The sequence below is a fragment of the Rhinolophus ferrumequinum genome, chromosome 18 (genome assembly GCF_004115265.2).
Source record: "Rhinolophus ferrumequinum isolate MPI-CBG mRhiFer1 chromosome 18, mRhiFer1_v1.p, whole genome shotgun sequence".
Taxonomy (NCBI): Eukaryota; Metazoa; Chordata; class Mammalia; order Chiroptera; family Rhinolophidae; genus Rhinolophus; species Rhinolophus ferrumequinum.
In genome coordinates this window covers 50,668,948-50,689,846 of record NC_046301.1, presented here as the reverse complement: position 1 = coordinate 50,689,846, position 20,899 = coordinate 50,668,948, and the positions used below count along the sequence as shown (strand labels likewise).

At 53.8% G+C, this 20,899-nt stretch overlaps 1 protein-coding gene across 8 annotated transcripts in view; it reads left to right on the top strand.

The window, feature by feature from the left end:
- The window catches only part of UNC13A (unc-13 homolog A), a 58,399-nt gene extending 42,091 nt beyond the window's left edge, over nt 1-16,308 (top strand). For 4 of the 8 annotated variants that reach the window (XM_033134196.1, XM_033134197.1, XM_033134195.1 and 1 more), the window contains 10 exons: nt 162-167; nt 1,766-1,804; nt 2,975-3,004; nt 4,373-4,429; nt 4,815-4,895; nt 5,780-5,927; nt 6,988-7,044; nt 9,714-9,806; nt 10,511-10,670; nt 12,247-16,308. In XM_033134196.1, coding sequence (XP_032990087.1) covers nt 162-167; nt 1,766-1,804; nt 2,975-3,004; nt 4,373-4,429; nt 4,815-4,895; nt 5,780-5,927; nt 6,988-7,044; nt 9,714-9,806; nt 10,511-10,670; nt 12,247-12,547 — 972 coding nt within the window. In that variant the 3' untranslated portion in view covers nt 12,548-16,308. The remainder of the gene's footprint in view (nt 1-161; nt 168-1,765; nt 1,805-2,974; nt 3,005-4,372; nt 4,430-4,814; nt 4,896-5,779; nt 5,928-6,987; nt 7,045-9,713; nt 9,807-10,510; nt 10,671-12,246) is intronic. The other 4 variants (XM_033134198.1, XM_033134199.1, XM_033134200.1 and 1 more) reach the window with 4 other exon arrangements.
- Nucleotides 16,309-20,899: the final 4,591 nt, after the last annotated feature.

Here is a 20,899-nt window from a genome sequence, read left to right as displayed (position 1 = left end):
GGCGGCTTGGACCTCCCGCAGCCGGCCCTGCCTCCTCTGGGCTGGGCTAGTTCACGGGTCCGCCCCTGGGTGCCGTCTCCGCCCTCTCCCTGGCCTTCCTGGGAGACTCATGGTGACTTATTCCCCCCTCCCCACCACCTCGCCCCCATCACGGCTGACAGATGATCGTAAGTAGAGGCCCGTCTGTCCGTCTGTCTGTCCGTCCGCTCTGTGTGTGGACTCGGCCCACCGCGTGGCTGCACCCCCCTCACCCAGTGCCCCCTCCTCACCCACTGGCCCCCCCACCCACTGTCCCACATCCCGCCTAGATGTGCCTGTGTCTGTCTGGGGCCCGGGCATGGGGAGGGGGCGGGGCCTGGAGGGAGGGAGGCCACGCCTACCACCCCGCCCCCTTATAAGTACGGAGGCTGCGGCTCCAGGCTCCCAAACCCCTAGCCCAGCACCTTCACATCTGCCACTGTCCTTTAGTTGGGATTCACCCTAGGCTCCCAAACCCCTAGCCCAACACCTTCACATCTGCCACTGTCCTTTAGTTGGGATTCACCCTTCGTCCCATGCTTAGACTCTGCTTGGGTATCTGAGTCTCTCCCCAAAGCTAGAAGGAGGTTCAAAGTCAGCGCAGCCCCTCTGACCTCCCCTTTAGGTTCACCACCCTGGTCCCTACTCAGTCGCACAGCACAGGCCCTCCACCACCCCTGCCTACCTCTGTCCAGCTGCACAGAGAGACACACACGAATCCCAGAAACCCAGGCACCCAGGCGGGAGAAGGCAATGGTACTTTGGTGTCAGGAAGACTTGGGGTCAAATCCCAGCCCAGCCACTTTTTCTCTCTCTGTGACCTTGGGAAATCACTTCATCTCCGAACCTCCGTTTCTTTGTCTGGAAAAAGGGGTTAGTTGTAGAAAATGTCTGAGGGTTGTTGTGATGGGATGATGCATTAAAGTGCTCATCTCTGTGACAAGCAGAGGAAGTGCTCACTAAGTTAGAGTTAATATTGTTGTATTGGTGATGGTGGTAGTATTTAGCCACATACCAGGGCAAAAATCAGTAAAACCACTTCAGAGCCCCCCTTTGTGGAAAAGACAAGGCTGTTACAATATTTCACCTTGTCAGAATTTACAAGAGCTCATCTTCTTTGTAGCTGCAATCTGGATCTTTGGCTGTAATTACCTGGTGGCAGCATATCCAACCACAGACAATGCATTTGTGGGCAGGGGCTAAGGGAGTTCATGTTTCTTGATGATCCCTGCATGCCAGACCTTCTCGTAACTGTGGTTTCAGCTTACCTTCATGGCAATGTTTTGAGCGAGGTGGTTATCATTATTCCCATTTTGCAGATGAGGAAAGCTGAGACTCAGAGAGGAGTCACTTGCTCAAGTCCACATAGTAAATAGATGCCAGAGTCAGGATTCAGATTCAGGTCTGTCTGAATATACAGCCCATTTGCTTTCCCAAGAACCAAGAACCTCCTATATACAATAAATATAAATGGATTATATTTTGGCAGCAACTTCTCTCCTTTCTGTCTAGCTCTGTAATTCCCCTTCTCCTTTTCTCTTCTCCTTCCTAGTTCTCTGATTCCCTCACATGTTTTAAGAGTCGGTCATTAAGACACACATACATTCCCCTTTACAACCCAGTCACAGGCCCCTGTGCAGGGCAGATGCCCCTTATGCCCTGGCCCCGTGAGTACATGTGTGACCACCCCGGGTTTCCACCTCACACTGCTTGCCAGTTTGATCACCCTGTGACATTGTCTCTGCAGGGCACCCTCTTGAGAAAACATGGCAAGGGATTAGAAAAGGTAATGAGGGCCTTGTCGGTGCTGAGGTCTGGGTGTGTGTGTGCATGTGGGTGTCTGTGTACATGGGCAGGAAGGTCAGCTCCCCCAGCTAGTCACGGGTAGGAGGTGGGCATCCTAACCAAGTCCCACAAAACCAGAATTCAGAGGCGAGATGATTCTCCAGGGACACGGCTTGCAGTGTATGTGCACGTGTGACCTAATGTGTGCACATAGAGCTCCCGCCCTCTCCCAGCAACACCCAAAGGGCTTCTCCCGGCCCTGGACTCAGCTGAAATTCTATGGCTTTGAGAGGAGCCCAGACACTAACCGCTGCCCTGGATTGAGATGTGTGTTATTCTTTTTGTAGGTTTCTTTTGTTCTAATGGTTGTTTGTTGTAAGGAGATGGGAGCTGTAGCAACACATGAACAGTTGCCCTTGCTGTGCACTCGTGCAAAAGCTATTGAACCTGTGTGTACACAAGTGGGGTCTCCACTTCACGAACACGGGTTGTAGGACTTCTCTACTCACTCATCCAGCCTCTTGGGGGCACATTCAATGTGCCAGACACCTACACATGTATGTGCATCTGTGTGGGGGCGAGAGTGTGTGGGTTCACGTGTGTGATTGTGCACACATGTGAAAGTATTTAGGAATGCACCTGTGTATTTTACGGTGTGAGTTCTGCGTGTGTGTGTGTGTGTGTGTGTGTCTTTTTATGTCATCCTGGGTGTGAATGTGCATCAACTTTCTGCACACTCATGGCTGTGCCGAGGTGTGTGTCTGTATGTTGAGTGAACTTGTGAAACCTGTGAGCATGTTTCTTTTAGAGTCAGACCTGCCAGGGTAAGGTCTTGGAAGTTGGGGGACAAGAGACCCTGAGTTCTGTCTCTTCTCTCCTCCCCAAGGCACCCCATCCCAGGGCAGGCTGACTGTGGAATTGGGTACCTGTCCCCAAGTAATGGGCTGTTTCTAGGCTCCTCGCATGGCAGTCTGGGAACCTGGCCCCAAGCCCCCATGAGGGGACAAGGGAAAGGGCCTAGCTGGGGAGGGGTTTCAGCCTTAGACCCAGCACCTGGGAGGGAGCTCATGGGCTGGGGGTTGGGACTGTGCTTTGACGGGGCAGGGAAGTCCCGCTGAGTATCCACCCAGCCTGTATCTGAACGCTGACCTCCGCCTGATTCTCTTCACAGGGCAGGGCGAAACTGCCAAGCCACTCAGATGTAAGACCAGCCTCTCACTGTCTGTCTGGCTCTCCCTCACCCCCCATCCCACCCTGTGCCTCCTTCCACCCCTGTGGTCTGTGCCGTTGGGGGCGTTCTGTGAACCTGTCTGTTGGTCTCTTCTTCCTCTGTCTGTCTGGCTTGCTCCGGAGGGGCGGTGGGTGGGGGGCAGCAGGCGGGAGGAGAGGGTGGCAGGGGAAACTGAGGTCCACACAGCTGGGCTCCTGAGTAACTGCGCCTTGTGACAGCTTCGGGAAAATGGTAGACCAGGACTAAGAAGAGTAGGGACAGCCAGGATGATGATAACTCTAGCAGTGGCAGGGTGACCAGTTCCCACAGACCAGCTGATAGATGGTCCATGTAATTCTAAGTCTCCCAGCTGTACATGGCCCCCTCCCTGCCCAGTCCACCCAGGACCCATGGACCACGCCATGACCCAGTAATGCAGGGTTCCTTATCTCATTGATACTCAGGCCCACCCCATCCCCTAAGTGGGTGCCCTTGTTAGCCAGGTAGGAAACTGAGGTCCAGAAAGGGTCTGGGACAGACCCAGCACAGTGGTCGAGGAGGCAGGACACACAACTTCCAGGCTGGGGCCCTGTCACCCCAGCACTGCCTGTGACCTTGAGACCAAGTACAAAGGACAGTAAACATTGAACAAAGACACACTTGGTCCCTGCTAAACCACAAAGTGGGTATGATTTCTCCCATCTAGATGGCAAAACCGAGGCTCAGAGAGGTTACATGACTTGCCCAGGGCCACACAGCAGAGCTGGGATTTGAACCCAGGCCCACTCAACTCCGTTGGATGCCATCTTGCTGGTGTCTGTTTGGGGCAGGTTGGGGATGGGTACTGAGGTGTGTGTTATTGGGGAGGATTCTTCCTTTAAAAGGTCAGACTAACAGTCCCCTCAGATTACTGGGTAACTCCTACCACAGAGCGAATTGTCCCACGGTGGGTAGGGTATTCACCAGAGTCCATTTCATGGTTTTCTCAAGACTCCCTGACTTTGGGCTGGCACACCCCGCCCATACCCACAAACACCATCTGGGCCTCCGCCACCCACTGCCCCTGCAGCCCACTCTCTGTCTCTCTTCTCCGTCCCACAAACCTGGGGTCATGGTGGAGGGGGGAGGGTGGGTAGCATCCCCATGGGACTAGGATTTCAAGGGACAAAGTCTCCACCTCCTCCTCAGCACTCCTCCAGAGCTCCCGAACTCTGTCCCCAGGACACCACCATTGCCCTGCCCAGAGCCTTTGGACAAGAACCAAGAAGATGTCCAGGGCTAGGGTGTCAGCAGGGATTTAGGGACGGGTTTGGAGGAGGCCTGCACCCTGACCCCGGCTGTGTCTCTTGTTACATGCAGGGAACCCAGATGATCTTCAATGCGGCCAAAGAGCTGGGTCAGCTGTCTAAACTCAAGGTGAGGCCAGGGGTGGGGGAAGGACATCAGAGTGGGGAGGGTCCCTGGGGGAGAGATCCCAGAACAGTGATATGCTTTGCAGGTTCGAGGAACAGAAACCCTACTGAGACTGGCTTAAACACAAGTTATTTGCTCTCGTGTGTTGAAAAGATGTGCATGGTTCAGCTTCAGATACAGCTTGATCAAGTGTACCAGTCACTTATTCAACAAATATTTATTGAGCACCTGCTGTGTGTCAGTCACATGCTGGGCACTAGAGACACAATAATGAAAAGACAGACCCACTATCCAACTCCTCAAAGTTTTACAAGGATGAATCCCAGAGACAGGCAGATCCCTAATGCGGAGTCTGCTCTGCCCGCCTGGCCTCTCTCTCCCTCTCCAGGACCACATGGTACGAGAGGAAGCCAAGAGCTTGACCCCGAAGCAGTGTGCAGTCGTTGAACTTGCCTTGGACACCATTAAGGTGAGATGCACCACCCCGGCCCATCCCAGGTGGGGCAGGCAGAGGGTATGGCTGATGTGGACGTGGACCTGGGCTCAAATCCACCATAGTTCATTCAATTGATAAACACTTCCTAATGACCCTTCTGGTAGGGCCCCGAGGAGCCCCAGGCTGGGGCAGGGGGATAGCTGGACACAGACATCCCCAGCCCTGTGGGGTCAGGGTGTGGTAGAGGGAAGGTTCGGAGCTGGGGAAGCCCATTGGAGGGAGCCCTGAAGACTTTCTTGGAAGAAGGCATGTGGGAAGTGGGTTTTGAGGAATGCATAGGAGTTCACAAGGTAAAGGAAAAAGAGCGTTCTAGGCAGGAGACCAACTCATGCGAGAATATGAAGGCATGAAAAGGGCTGTGGTCTCCATGAAATGAAAAGCATGAAAACTACTCTGAAAAAAAACGTTTTGCTGAAATGGAATTGGCAACGTATTAAAGAGGGGCAGTCAAGGAAAGCTCCTTGAAATCTTAATCATAGAAAGACAAGGAGCCAGGGTAGAGATGGGTGTGGGGACAGGGAGGGCCTAACCACCAGTGAGCACAGTACTGGTAAGTGCGAAGATCCTGAGGCAAGCATGTTCTAGGGAAGACAGTTGGAGAGAAGGCAGGGAGGTTGCAGGGTTAGAGCTGCTAAGGGCCTAGGTAGGGGCTGGAGGCATGAGTGTTATTCTGAGAACTGGGAGCCCACGGGCGGTTTGGGGGCAGAAGTGGAGATGGGGGAGTAGCAGCACTCCTCTTGGGTGTTTTGGGGACTCCCAGGTGCATCACAGCGAAGAGCAGAGGGTTGGGAGACAGGGAGGCGGCAGGACGGGCCAGGACAGGGGAGGGCCTCACTTCCCCCACCCTGTGCCCACAGCAATACTTCCATGCGGGCGGTGTGGGCCTCAAGAAGACCTTCTTGGAGAAGAGCCCGGACCTGCAGTCCCTGCGCTATGCCCTATCCCTCTATACGCAGGCCACCGACCTGCTCATCAAGACCTTCGTGCAGACCCAGGGGGCCCAGGGTAAGGGACCACAGGCTAGCTTGTCGAGAACTCCCGCCCTCAGGGGCAACCCTGTCCGGAGCAGCCATTGGCTCATCTCCTCTGTGATGTCACAGGAGAATTGATAGCTCCTTGGCGCTCGTGAACTCCTTGATGTCACGGGCCAATGAGTGATCGACAGCTTGTGGGGCCGAGACCTCTGACGTCATCGGGCCAGGAGGTGACTGACATCTCCTGGGATAATCTGTGACATCATAGGGCCAGGAGGTGATTGAAAACTCTGGGGAGGGACCTCTTTGACATCAAGGACCAAGGTGATTGACAGATCCTGGGGGTCCTGACGTCATGGGTCCAGGGAGTGATAGACAGCTCTGGCATGGGTGGGACCTCTTACGTAATGTGGCCAATGAATGATTGGCAGCTCCAGGGGAGGACCTCTGGAGGAAGGGTTGAAGGCCCCTGGGGAGGGACCTCGGAAATATTTGTGGCTAAGGAATGACTGACAGCCGCAGGGATGGGAGGGACCCCGATCTGGAGTGGGTGGACAGAGAGGAAATTCCCACTTCTCAAATTCTCTTTCTTCTCTTGCCTCTGACTCCTGTTCCTCTCCCTCTCTGAGCTCTACACACAGCAGCTGGGGGTGGGGGGCAGGACTCCAGGGTCCTAGTTCCCCTCTCTAGGGCCTCCCCTTTTTCAAATTGGCCCAAGAGTGCAGATAAGGGAGAGAAGTTTCGCTGAGTTCCGGCAGTGGAGGGGGAGGCTGGAATGAGGGGCGCCAAGCCCTGCGGCTACAAGGGGTCCCCTCTTCACCACCCCAGTCAGCCCAGGGCCCTCAGCTTTTTGCCCAGTCCACACTGCTGCTTGTAGTGTCCCTGGTGTCCCCCGGAGTGGGAGGCTGTCTGTCTGTCTGTCCGTCTGCAGCTGATGTTTCTCTCTCTCTTGTCTCTCCTCCCTCTCACTCGCCGCCCCCTCCGCGCCTCCCTCGCTCCCCCCACGCACACTCGCCCTCCATCCTCACCCCTCGATTGCTTGTCTCTGCCCCCCTTCTTTCCCTCCTCTCTCCCCCCTCCCCCGCGATTAGTCCATGGTGGAAAAGGGACTAGGTTTACCCTTAGTGAAGACATTTATCCTGAGAAGGGTACGTGCCTCCGCCGCCCGCCCGCCCGCGCCCGGTGCCCGGTGCCTGCGCCCCTCCTGGTCCCGGCTAGTAAAAGGCCCGTCCTTCTGCCTCCACGGCCTGCCGGGCCCGTCCAGGCCAGACCCGCTGCGGGGGCCAAGGTGGATGAGGGGGAAGGACGGCTTGCTGGTTCCACGTGGGGAAGGAGAAGCGATTAGAGTCGGCATCTCTTCAGCTGGATCCCGGGTCCCCTGGGCTCAGATCCCAGCTCTGCCACCCAGCAGCCGGGCACCTAGGGCAAACGTCCCTCCCCCTGAGCCTCAGTTTTCTCATCTCTAAAATGAGGACAGTCAAGGACCCTAATTCATGGCATTCTTCTTAGGATTTGATGACTTAAATTTAGAGCAGTCCCTGGCATTTAATAGCTGGTAGCAATTGTTATTGTTATACTTGATATCGCTTTTCTGAGGATAGAAAACTTTTTTTCAGGCTCTAACTCTGAGCCAGCCCTTGTGCCAAGCACTTCTCAAGGATGCTTGCAAAGATTCCTCTCAGTCGCCACACAAGGTGGGGGGAGGTCCCTTATTCCATCAATGAGGATGTTGAGTCTCAAAGGAGAAGCCACTTGCTCCAGGAACCTTCCCCTGCAGGGGGGCCCGGTACTTGGGGAGGCGGATAGGGGGTGGGGGGCGTTGGGAGAGCACAGAGAAGCCCAGGAAAGACCCTTCCCCTTGGAGCCAGCAAACCACGGGATGGGGGTGCCCAGCACTGCCCCTTCCCCCTTCTTACTAGCTTTGGCCTTGGTCTGACCCCTCACCCACCCACCACTGTCTGGCTTCCCCCGGTCCCCTCAGTCTGGCCCTGATTGAGCTTGCAATAAAGCATCAGCCTGGGATGACGGGGGGGAGGTGAGGCTGAGCATGTGACTGGTGGGGGGTCAGGGTGGTGGGAGCCTGAAATGTCAACGAAGGTGGCCTGGGGGGGCAGTGAACATGGGGGTGCACGCCCCAGTACTGGGGTGCTGGGGGTCTCCAGGCCCCTCTGCCCCCTGAGCCTCAGTCACTTCCCACCTGGGGCAAGTGACCCAGATCAACCTGAACTGAATTCTCCTTCCCCACTCCCAACCCCCACTTTCCTCCTGTTCCTACCCCCCCCTTGCATGGGGTGCTCCAGGCGTGGGGAGCTTCCTGGGGGGCTGGGGAGGGGCCTGGTGGGTGTGCTGGTGGTCACAGGTCCTCAGGCTCCCACAGGATGCCCTTCCCAGAGTCACAGAGGGAGGCATGGGTCAGAAGCTTTTAAGCTGCCCTTCAATGATCCCATCGGAACCAAATAATCAGGATGCTAGTGGTGGCCAGAAACAGAAGCATACCTCACCCTGACTCAAGCAGAGAAGGGAATTTATAGGTTCTGGAACTAAAAGAGGAGGGGTTGAGTTGGCATCAGGAATAGCTGGATCCAGAGTCTCCAACAATGCTACTGTTCATTGGTCTCTACTGAGACCTCTGTGAGGTGGACTCTCCCCTCATTGGGCAGAGACAGCCTTGCTAGCTTAGCACCCAGAGAGCACTCTTTCCTAACCGTTATAGCCAAAATCCCAGGGCCATCACTTATAGGCCCAGCTTGAGTCACATGACCATCCCTGAGCCAGTCACGGCAGCCGTGGGCAGGGAATGCTCTGGTTGGTCTGCCACGCACAGTTCATTTCGCCACACCTGAATGTGGGATGGAGCCACAAGGTCTGAGGTGAAGGCAGAGGCATTTCTCAATGGAAACTTGAGAATGTCTATTAGAAAAGGAATGGTGTGGGGGCAGGGAAAATAAAAGAGGAAGCTCGTGGGGCTGGAGCAGAGTTAGCAAGGATGAGAGTGGAGGGAGGTGAGGCAGGAGAGGTAATAGGGAGACATATTATGAGGGACATTGCAGGTTACAAAAAGGACTCTGATTATTTCAGAGTGAGATTGGGAGGGTTTTGAGCAGAGGAGGGATGTGACCTGACTGAATAGGATTTCTCTGGCTGCTGAGAGGAGGATTCAGGGAGAGCAGGAGAAGGCTACTGCAATAGTCCATGAGTATGATGATGGGGGCTGGGTCAGGATGGAGGCCAAGGAGGGGGGTGACATTCTGGATGTACTTTGAGGGTAGAGCTGACAGGATCTTCTAATGTACCAGCACTTACAGAGGAAGTGAAGACAACAAAAAGTGTCAGAGAGTGAGGTGCAGGGTTCCCCCAACACTTGGAGGATTGACAGAGGAGGAGGAAGTGATAAAAGAGGGTGAGGAGTGACTAGTATGTAGGATGAGAACCTGGAGAGTGTGGTGGTGTTTCAGCCAAGAGGGGAAACTGAGGCACAGGAAGCCACAGTGTCAGACGCTGCCAAGGTGGCTTGTAAGATGAAGACTGAGTTTTGACAACATGGCGGTCAGTCGAAAGAGAAAAATGGAGGGCAGACGCGTTAGGCTCAGAGAAGTTAAGAGGTCTGCCCAAGATCTCACAGCAAGGCAGTGAAAGGCTAAACCCTGGATTCTTGGCTTCCTCATGAGTACCTACTATGCCAGCCAACTCTCAGTACCACCCTGTCAGGGCTGTTGACCTGGTGCCGCCAGCACGTGGTGGGTGAGAGGTGGTCCAGGTCCTTTCTGGTGGGTGGAAAGAATGGAGCTGACGCCAACATCCTCTCCTGCCTGCCCAGGCTCTGGTGTGGAAGACCCTGTGGGTGAAGTCTCTGTCCACGTTGAGCTCTTCACTCATCCAGGAACTGGGGAACACAAGGTCACAGTGAAAGGTGAGCAGCTTGAGGAGGGAGGGAGAGTGCCATAGCCAGGATGCACTAGGTTCCAAGACAGAAACCAAACTCAAATTGGCATAAGCAAGAAAAACTTTTTTCATTAAAACAAAAAAAAAAGTTTTCACAAAACTGAAAATTCCATCTTCACACATGGCTGGATCCATGGGTGCAAACGGTGTTACAGGACTCAGTTCCACTTTCTCCATCTCTCAGCTCTGCTTTCCTTTTGTTGGCTTTTTATTTTTTGTCTGTGTTCTTAATTAGAACACAGATTGGGCTGTTTTAGCCAAGGCCTAGAATAACAGTGGCTTAAACAAGATAGAATGCATTTTTCTCTGAGGTCATTCCAAGGACAATCTGTCCAGAGCTTTTGTGGAGGCTTCACAGTGTTGGGGATCCAGGCCCCTACCATCATTTGTTGCACTTTCATCCATAACGTGTTTTCTTCCTCTACAGGGTCCCAAAGAACTCAGCCCCCACCAGCACCCCAGCCTGCAGCTAGGGGAAAGAGAAAGTTTAGGGCTTTCTCCCCGGAAGTTGTACACATTACTTTCTCTCACATCTTATTGGTCACATAGCTCCATTGGTCTCATTGGTCACATTGGGCATGCTGAGAGATGTAGTCTTTCAGACAGGCTTTGAAAACCACAGCTGCATACTGAGGGACGCTGACCAATCTTCCCCTCCGCTTCCCCCACTAGTGGTGGCTGCCAATGACCTCAAGTGGCAGACTTCTGGCATTTTCCGGCCATTCATTGAGGTAAACATCATTGGGCCCCATCTCAGCGACAAGAAACGCAAGTTTGCGACCAAATCCAAGAACAACAGCTGGGCCCCCAAGTACAATGAGAGCTTCCAGTTGTGAGTTCGGGGTGCTCTGGGGATGGGGCATCTGCTGGGTTAACCTCAGGGCCCACTAGTTAGGAGGGATGTCTGATAGGCCAGAGGTACCTAGGCACAGGAATGGGAAGGGTCACATCCTAGGTGGGGATGCTGGGAAGGGAGCCACCTTAGTGCAGGAATGACATCAGTGAGGGGACTGATGGAGTTGACTACCTTGGGGGGCAGTCAGGTCTTGGGGAGAAACGAGTGTGATATAACATCATGATGAGGGTTTATGAACTGGGGGGGGAAGTCTGGGCAGAAGCAGTGTGTTGAGCGGGGCCATTTCTGGGATTGGAGACTGGTGGTTATGGGTGGTCATGATGGGGAGGAGGCCTGGGGGTGGGGACTCATGGAGTCAGCCGTGATCCTGGTCAGGTCTGTTGAGGCAGGTCCTCTGGAGGAGTCTGCTCTGGGGGACAGGAGAGGAGTGCGGCTTGGTTCAGGAAATGCATGTCATGGGGTGGGGGTGGGGTCACATCTCGTTGGACTTCCTGGTGGGCAGGAATGAGCTTGGTCAAGAGATCAGGCATCTAGAGGGGACAGACCCTGGGGGGCATCAATAAGTCTGGTGAGATTGTACAAAGGAGTGGAGTCATGTGGTGGATCTTTGGGTGAGGTGTGAACTTCACTGGGGCAGGGTAACGTTGGGAGATGTTCTTAGGGGACAGAAGTACAGAGGGCATCAGGGCTGGGGAAAGCTGGGGGGCTTTGAGGGACAAGAGCCTGGACAATAATGTTAGGAGAGGGCTCTTGGTCAGAGGACTCTGGAATGGTAGGTCACCTGACATAATGCTTGGGAGCAGGAGCATGGCTTAGTGGGGGACAGATGGCTTCTGGTGTGGGCTGGAGTATTTGAGGGCTAGGAGTACAGCTTGGGAGGAGGATGTGAAGGAGTGGTGCGGGCATGGCCAAAATGAGGGACTCTTGGTCAGCCAGCAGGCAGCATCAGGAACAGGTCACCCTGGGCACATAGCCTAGGGGGGAAGGCATGCTTGAGTGGGGTTCATTCGTGATGAGACATCAGCGCAGGGCCATGTTGAGAGGGCATCTTAGGGATAAGAGGGGTGGGCTAGGGAGCATGGGGGAGGAGCCACGTCAAGGGAAGAACTTCAGTTCAGATGGGAGCCTGGTTATGGGGCTTCTGGGTACCATAGCTAAGGCCGCAGGGTGGTGAGGGCAGCAGCTCAGCCTATGAGTGTGGACACGGGTATAACGGAGTGGTGCGAGAATGGTCTAGCTGGGGGACTCTGGGGGACACTTTGAGTAAGGACATGGTTTGGCCAGGCTGGTGGGGGACAGAAGGGAGGAGAGACATGGCAGAGACATTACTGGGGGGGCCGGTGTCAGCTGGTGTGGCTGTAGCTCAGCGCGGGGCTGTAGGGCGAGTCAACATGGGCAGGGGCTGGCCCGCCTAAAGTGGGAGGTTACGAAAATGGGAGGATCGAGCGTGGGCGTGGCCTAGCAGGGGTGGGGCCACCCATTTGGGCGTGGCTAGTGGTGGGAGGGGCCTGGCGCGGGGCAGGTCCTTCCGTGACGCCCCACCCCTCCACAGCACGCTGAGCGCTGACGCGGGCCCCGAGTGCTATGAGCTGCAGGTGTGCGTCAAGGACTACTGCTTCGCGCGCGAGGACCGCACGGTGGGGCTGGCTGTGCTGCAGCTGCGCGAACTGGCCCAGCGCGGGAGTGCCGCCTGTTGGCTGCCCCTCGGCCGCCGCATCCACATGGACGACACAGGCCTCACGGTGCTGCGCATCCTGTCGCAGCGCAGCAATGACGAAGTGGCCAAGGAGTTCGTGAAGCTCAAATCGGACACGCGCTCCGCCGAAGAGGGCGGTGCCGCGCCTGCGCCCTAGTGCGGGGCGCGCGGGCGGGCAGCGCTGCGCCGACGTAGAGCGCGCGGGGCGAGGCGGGGCGGCGCCTGCGCGCTGGGACCTTCCAGAGGGTGAGTCTCCGGGCTCTACACTAAGGACCATCTGCGCCTTCGCCCGTGACTTACCTTTCTTCTCTGGGGAATTGTGAATGGACGACGCACCGCCCCCTCGGGAGGCCACGCCCTAGGGCGAGAGACGGGGAGGAGCCACATCCCCTCCTTGAGGCAACACCCGCAGCGCCTAGGGGACCGTTCGAGCTAGGATGGTAGAAACCCCACCCGTTATGGTGGGGGCCAGGTCCTGTGCCTCTTGTTCCGGGAGGCCCCACCTCCTGTCCCCTGGAAAAGCCATAAGACGGGTCTCCAACCCCTGGGGCCCAAGACCCATTCCCAACTATGGAACTCCCAGCTCCCTGAGGAGCGGGCGGGCCCTAGGCAAGGGGCAGGGCTTCCTGGAGCGACCCCTGAGATGGTCTAGGGGTTGGAGGGACTAGGATGGTAGTTGGAGGGCCCCGGGTGGACCGGAGTCCATTTTGATGTTTGTGCAAAAAATAAACGGGGAGAGGAGGGGAGGATGGGATTTCAAAAGCACATGCGCCCTTGGGCGCCCAAACCCTGGGAGCCGAGGGAACGGCTCTGGGGCACCCGCATTTCCCTAAGGGTTTTTTTTCTCCTCTTTACTCCCCACATGCTCAGTCCTCATAGAGTTCAACCCACCCATTTGACAGATGGCAAAACAGGCCCAGAGAGTTGTTGAGGGTCCCAGTGCCATGCCCTCTCCCCACTCCCTTTCGCCTGTATGCCCCATCCAAGGGTGGGCTGAAATCTGATGACCTGAAACAGCTCCCCATTGCTGCTAACCGCCTTCAGGGGACCTTCCCCAACCCTTATAAGGGATGGGGGTCCTGGGACAAGGCCCCCACTGACCCCTCCCACCTCAGGCTGCCAAGAAAAGCCCTTTCCTCTGGGACCCCAGGGGGAGATACCCTGAAAACTCTTGACTTGCCAAAAGAGGATTTGGAGTTCCCTGGACCCAGGTCCCCTCAACACCTTCTCCCAGAATTCTCCAGGCAGGAAAGAAGAAAGAGACCAGAAATGCTAGGGGTGTGTGTGTATGTATGTGTGTAGGGTTCCCCAGCACTGGCCCAGGTGTGTGTTCTGGAAATTTCCTCCCTCTTATTTTCCCAGAGAACTCCTACTCATCCCTCAAAACTCACCACAAATATCCCATCCTGTAGAAAATCCTCACCCCCCCTCAGGACCTCCCCACCCTCTGTCCCTGAAGCCGTGGAACTGGGGGTGTCTGTCATAGGCTTTGTTTTCCCCAGACTTGGGTCTGAGTTCTCTCGAGCCTCAGGTTCACCAGCAAAGGCTGGGCGCAAGTTGATGGCAAAGGGTATGCCTCGTTGAATTATGTCTCTGGCATCTGTGCATGCCCAGGTAGCCACATCTGTGTCTGTCCATGACTGTCCCTGTCCACTTTCCCCTCCCACACAGAGCTGGGCACACAGGAGATATTCAAGCTAGAATATCTCAGCTAAAGGCTGAGTCACAGGACACAGAGTGAAGAGAGGACGAGGAGACTTGGAGGATACAGGAGAGGAATCCAGGTGGTTGGAAGGGTTTGAAATCAGGAAGTTCCTATATTGGAACAACAAGCCTCAGAGAGAAGCAAGGCTTTCCCCAAGGGCACCCAGCAAGTGGACACAGTGCCCAACCTTGGGTCACATCTCTGGGTGCCTGGGGTTCTAAGCCCTGGTGGGGTCTCAGGGTTGCCTTGGACTTCACTTCATGCCAGTATCTGGCCCCAGATTTCCATGGATCAGGAAAAGGATGAAGTAAGGTGACCCCTGATGAGGTAGAGGGGTGTGACATTGAGGGGTATCTTGGGCAGAGCCAATCCCCTCCCCAAGAGGGACAAAGACAGAATACGGGCAAGAGACAAGGGGGAAGAAGGTTAGAAATTGGGAGAATGAGATCACACCCCATTAGACAAGAGAGAGTCCTTCAGATGGAGAGACTCAGAGATGGGACAAAAAGCTAAATTGAAGACGTGGAAGGAAGAGAGACTCACTGTTCTGGCTCTCACCAGTCCAACCTAGAAGGATTTCCCTAAAATGAGGTAGGCGGCCACACCCACCCAAACCCTCTGACTTCGGCGCCAGTCTGAAACCTCACCGTGCCCCCATCAGAGATGCAAAAAACTTAACACCTAACTAGAAATCCTTGGGACCTCAGAGACCTTCCTGTCCCTGATCCCGCACCCCCTGCACTGTCCACCTTGCAGATGGGGACACTGAGGGGCAGGGCAGAGCAGGGACAGCCCGGAGTCTCCCCAAACTCTGCTCCCTGGGTGCAGAGGGAGGGGAGCTCGCTGGGGACTTGGTTCATATCGCCACTTCATCTGTCCCCTGAACATCCTTTCTTAAGAACTGTCAAGGACCAAAGTCGTCTTCGCTGACACGTGTTGCTTTTCTCTTTGCCTTTTATTTTTTTAAAGAGAGAAATCAAGTTGACGGTGTCGAGTAAGACCCCCCACCCCATCCCCCTGCCACCATCCAGCCATAGTGGCTTTTTCGAGGCACAGGTCACAAGCGGAGAGTTACCTGTGCATCTCCAGCCAAACAGCCAGGGGGCTCAGGCCCCACCCCGGCCCACGCCCCCTCAGACACCAATCCCCGCCACACAGTCCAGAGAGGTTCTTCCTCCACACACTTTCTCTTAGCATGTGATTGCAAATGTGAAATCAACACACTTTTAATTCCATCCCATCGGTCCAGCATCTCCACAGATGCCCCCATTTCTCTGTAAATATGTGACTTGGAACAAATGTTTAAAACTAACAAGAAGTGGTCATGAATGCATGGTGTTGAGATGTTTTGCACTATTCTGACTTTTTGGTCTCTGTAAAAATATTTTATTAACAGCAGACATTAAAATAAGAAAAAGCACATGGTCTCAGATGCATGGTGGTGGCCTTGCATTCCCATTAACGCAAAAACTCACACAGCATCTTGATGTGCAGACACTGTTGAACACACTTCTCGTCCATGAACCAACTCATCCACAACTAGCATTGCCCCATTTCACAGAGCAGGAAAACTGAGTCCCAAAGAGGTGAGGTTTTGTAGAAAGGATGGAGTCAGAATTTGAATCCAGGACATCGGGCAGCTGTTACTTTTAGCTCAAGCAAGTTAGAACACAAATGCCAGGGACACACTCCCCAAATTCAACCCACAGCCCCATGTTTTCTGGGATTGTTTTGGTTTTGTTTTGCTATAACAGGTGAGAATTTTATGTCATAAACTCGGAGATGCAAAGATGAAAACTTCCTTTTTCTACAGCGGAATTTAATTTCTGTTTTGGGCCCCCATCACACCAGAGGGCAGAAACGGAGTATCACTCAGCTCAGAGTTTGCTCAGTAAATTCAGGGACTCCCCTCCTAAGATCTGGGGCCGTGTCTGCATTTAAGTGGCCAGAGCTGGGGCCATGGGATCTACTGGGAGTGGGTTCAATGAATGCTTTCAGCTGCAAATAAAAGCCCAAAGGGCTAAGAGTGAAACAAACAGGGGCTAAGCCACAGAGCTTACCAATAACAGCAATTCCACCCTCAAGACTTGCATGCGGGCAAAAAGACTGGAAGCCTCAATGTCCTGGTACTTTCACACGGGAATATGATACAGCTGGGAAAAGGGATGAACCCCAGCTATGGGCATGATATCAGAAGAGGCAGCCTGCCAGAGCCCTTGGTGTCCCTGCACATTCTTGGTGACTGTGCCAGACTGCAAACCTCTTTTCCCCGAGACCTAGCAGTTCCCATAGTTAAGACACGTGGGCTATGCAGCGTGACTCCTGCATAACTGCTCACTCCCTGACAGAGGGGAGCGGGCTTGTTTTCTTTTTGCTACAAAACAGGCTCAGCCCTTGGCCCTGTGTCCTTCAGTACGTGGGGATCCATCATGTCACCCATGCTGCTTTTCGTGCTGCGAGAAATAAACCATCTTGCTCTGATCCCCTGAGCCTCAGAGTTGACTGCACTTATGGACCAGGGACAGGTGTACTTCCTATTCTCTATGACTGAGGCTCTTCTCTGACTAATGACATGAATGAATCTTAGAAGTGTGACATTGAGTGAAAAAAAGTAAGTCCCAGAAGGTGTCAGAGAACATGACACCACATTTATAAAGCTCAAAAACTAGCTATACATATTTACACCCACAAGACACACCCCCACAGAGATATAGTTTAAGGATACATAAGTATGATTAATAATTTTAAAAAATAAGCATTAAGGATTTAAAAACTGAGGAGTCCACCTCACACCCATCAGGATAGTGTCATGCAGGGTGTCAGGCGGGGTCTCTGGTCCCGCTCCCCACATAAGAACGCAGGACATGGTGAGGCCAAAAAGGAACACCCACGGAGCCATAGGTAGGGGAGTCACACCACTATACTCTCACTGGCGGCTGGGTTAGAGACACAGGAACCAGGAGCAACACAATTCTCAACCCTCACTGTGCCGCTTGCAGGCTCAGCCACCATCTTCTTGCTAGCTCCCCCCTTTTTCTGCTAGTGTAGCCATGGCAGTTATATTCATGGCTAATGGCTCACTGGTTACAGCTGACGGCCAACTAGCCACAGCTGATGGCCATTTGATCACAGTCGATGGCCATTTACTACCTGAGCCAGCACCTTTCTATGTGTGGCCGAGAGCCTGGAAACTGCTTTTTGGGGCTCTGTCCCCACACTCCACCCCTACAGGCTCTCGCCTCACAATCTACGCGACAAGCATCTTCCGCGAGGGGCCCTGTGCGAGGAGCCTGGAGGTGAATGCTCTTTCCTGGACACAGCCAAGCTCTCTGGTCACAGCCAGTGTTTCTCAGGGCACCACCAGTACTTCTGGGCACAGCCAGACTTCCTGGACTTCTTAGGGTACCACCAGTCTCCCCGGGCACAGCCAGGGTTTCTCAGGGCACCACCAGTACTTCTGGGCACAGCCAGACTTCCTGGACTTTTTAGGGTACCACTAGTCTCCCCGGACACAGCGAGGGCCTCTCAGGGCACTGCCACTCTCTCTGGGCCTCTCATGGCACTGTGCTAGAACAACAGCGGCTCACAGTCAAGGTGCTTACATATTCTCGATGGCGGCCGGTCAAGACACAAAAGCAAATATCCGCCAGTTCCATTATATGGTGGTATGTTCCCAAACAAACAGTCAAGCTGTCCATTAAATTAGGGATGGAAGGCAATTCCCCATAGTCCATAGTCACTTGCCAGGGCTGTCCTGGGGGTGAGGGATGACCTTGACCTCACCCTCAGCTCCCACGGAGGACTCAGCAAGCGTTTCCTCCTGGGACTACAAGACCTGCATCCGGGCTGCCTCAGCAAGCACTTCCCAGCCCACGGGGCCGCAACGACCTTCGCTTTCTCCGGCCTATGCTGGTTGGGGAACCGTCCATGTCTTCCCACCCCTCCACGGGGGTCAAGCTCTCAGGCAGCTGCTCCTCCTGGTCTTCCTGAGACTGAGTGTTCATAGGCACAAACTGCTCCACTGCCCTTCGGAGAGCTTTGGCCGACACCGTACCCTGCTCGCTGCGCCATTTGTCGTGCAGGGGACCCTGCTTGCTGCGCCATGTGTCATGTGGGGCGGCCTGCGGGGGATCCTGCCGACTACGCCATGTGTCATGCGGGGTGTCAGGCGGGGTCTCTGGTCCCACTCCCCACATAAGAACGCAGGACATGGTGAGGCCAAAAAGGAACACCCACGGAGCCATAGGTAGGGGAGTCACACCACTATACTCTCGCTGGCGGCTGGGTTGGAGACACAGGAACCAGGAGCAACACAATTCTCAACCCTCACTGTGCCGCTTGCAGACTCAGCCACCATCTTCTTGCTAGCTCCCCCCTTTTTCTGCTAGTGTAGCCACGGCAGTTATATTCATGGCTAATGGCTCACTGGTTACAGCTGACGGCCAACTAGCCACAGCTGATGGCCATTTGATCACAGTCAACGGCCATTTACTACCTGAGCCAGCACCTTTCTATGTGAGGCCGAGAGCCTGGAAACTGCTTTTTGGGGCTCTGTCCCCACAATAGCTAGGTTAGCAAGGATGTAGAGAAATTGGAACCCTTGTGCACTGTTAGTGGGAATATAAAATGGTGCCGCTGCTAAGGAAAACAACATGGAGGTTCCTCAACAAATTAAAAATAGAATTACCATGTGACCCAGCAATTCTACTTCTGGGTATGTGTATTTGTAAGAATTGAAAGCAGAGTCTCAAAGAGATGTTTGTACACCCATGTTCATAGCAGCATTGGCCACAAAAGCTAAAGCATGGAAGCAACTCAACTTTCCATTGACAGGTGAATGGAGAAGCAAAATGTGGTCCATCCATATAACGGAATATTATTCAGCCTTGAAAAGAAAGGACATTCTGACACCTGCTGCAACATGGATGAAGCTTGAGGACGTTATGCTCAGTGAAATAAGCCAGACACTATGATCAAATACTTTGATTCCACTTATATGAGGTATCTAGAGTGGTCAGATTCATAGAGACAGAACGTAGAAGAGTGGGCGCCAGGGGCTGGGGGCGGGGGGGGGAGTTAGGGTTTAATGGGCACAGGGTTTCAGTTTGGGAAGATGAAAAAGTTTTGGCGATGGACGGTGGGGACGGTGGAACCACAATGTGAATAACTAAATGCCTAGGTGTCGTACATTTGAATATGGCTAGTTTTATCTTATTTGAATTTCACCTCAATTAAAAAAACAAGGAGCTGGCCCGATTTTGTCCATGGGGCATAATTTGCCAACGCTTTGACCTAATCAGTTCTTCCTCAACTTCTCCTGACTGCTCCCAACCTTAGGCTAATTCTAGCACCGTCCTCGTGCTCACCCCACCCTCCACGCTCACCTGAAACCCAGCCCCAGCCTTACCCCATCCTCCCACCCTAATCTACCCTAATGCCACCCCTATGTATCCACACCTTTTCATCACGCCACCTGCCAGCGTGGCGGGACCACCCATGCAATATCAACAAGATTCACACTGAGTTCCCTGGAGGGTGTAACCATTATGTGATTTGTAATCTCTCTAAAATTACACGTCATTACCTAATTATTGCACTGCCCAATAATCACTAATCCTGCAATTACACAGAATGGTTTCTATGATTATACAGCCTACAATTCCACAATCATTCTTATCATCCCCACAACATACAGTAACAAGCCAGAAGGAAGTGGTGCTTCCGAGCAAGCCCTTTCCGAGCAGAGGCTGCACAGCTGCTGTCACGCTCTCAGATTTCCGTGTAGCCAGGCACATGTTGGGGTCCACCAGCTGGAGGCACTGGTGGGACTTTGGAAGGAAGAAGGAACTGGTGCTGTCTTAGCGTTGCCTCCTCTTCACTCTACCAGCAGCCAACCTTTGTGGGCGTTGAAAAGCAGTTGTGGAGGCGAAGGTGGCATCTATTCCTGAATCACAGATACAGGATATGTGCCCAAAGTTGGAGGTTTCCAGGACCTCCTGTCTCCCCGCCTTCTGTGATTGTGGGGAGCCTCAGTTCCCCTGGTGAGCCAGTTCTGCAGAATCATTCCTAGAGGACCAGCCCAGGTCCTGCTTCTGGCCCACTGCTTATTTTTATACATGATTTTATTGGCATATAATCATGCCCATTCATTCATTCAACCTAGTCTGTAACTGTTTTCACACTACAACAGCAGAACGTTGGCATGGTAAGCTTTTGGGGCCCAATCGTTCTTTATTATGGGGATGCTCTGTGTCCTGTAGCATGTTTAGCTGCATCTCTAACTTCTGTCCACTCAATACCAGTACCACCCACCCCAAGTCACCACCACCAGAAATGTCTCCGGATGTTGCCAAATGTCTCCGAGGGACAAAATCACCCCCAGTTGAGATTCACTAGGTTAAGGTAAGATTTGGAAACATCACATGTAACTGTAACATGAGAAGCGACTCCAGCGTCCCCCAAGACGGGACTGGTTCCTAATAAACTCGGATCATCCACACTGAATGAACAGTGAGGAGTTAACAAGAAAAGTAACTATGGTGGCCTCCGCTGAAACGCCAGTGCACATTGCTGTTAACCCAGCAATTCCACCAGCGACTTCCCCAAGTGAGAGAAAAGTTTCAGCAGTAAAGATGTATTGGACGCTACTGTTCACCGGGGCTGTGATGTTCTCCAATCAGAACGGTTCAGTAAACGGTGGTCCACCCCCATCGCGGAACACTGTTACAACCCAAAATGAACTGGTAGACGTCTGCGTGGATTAGAATGTCCACAACATGTTGCTAAATTTAAAAAGAAAATTGA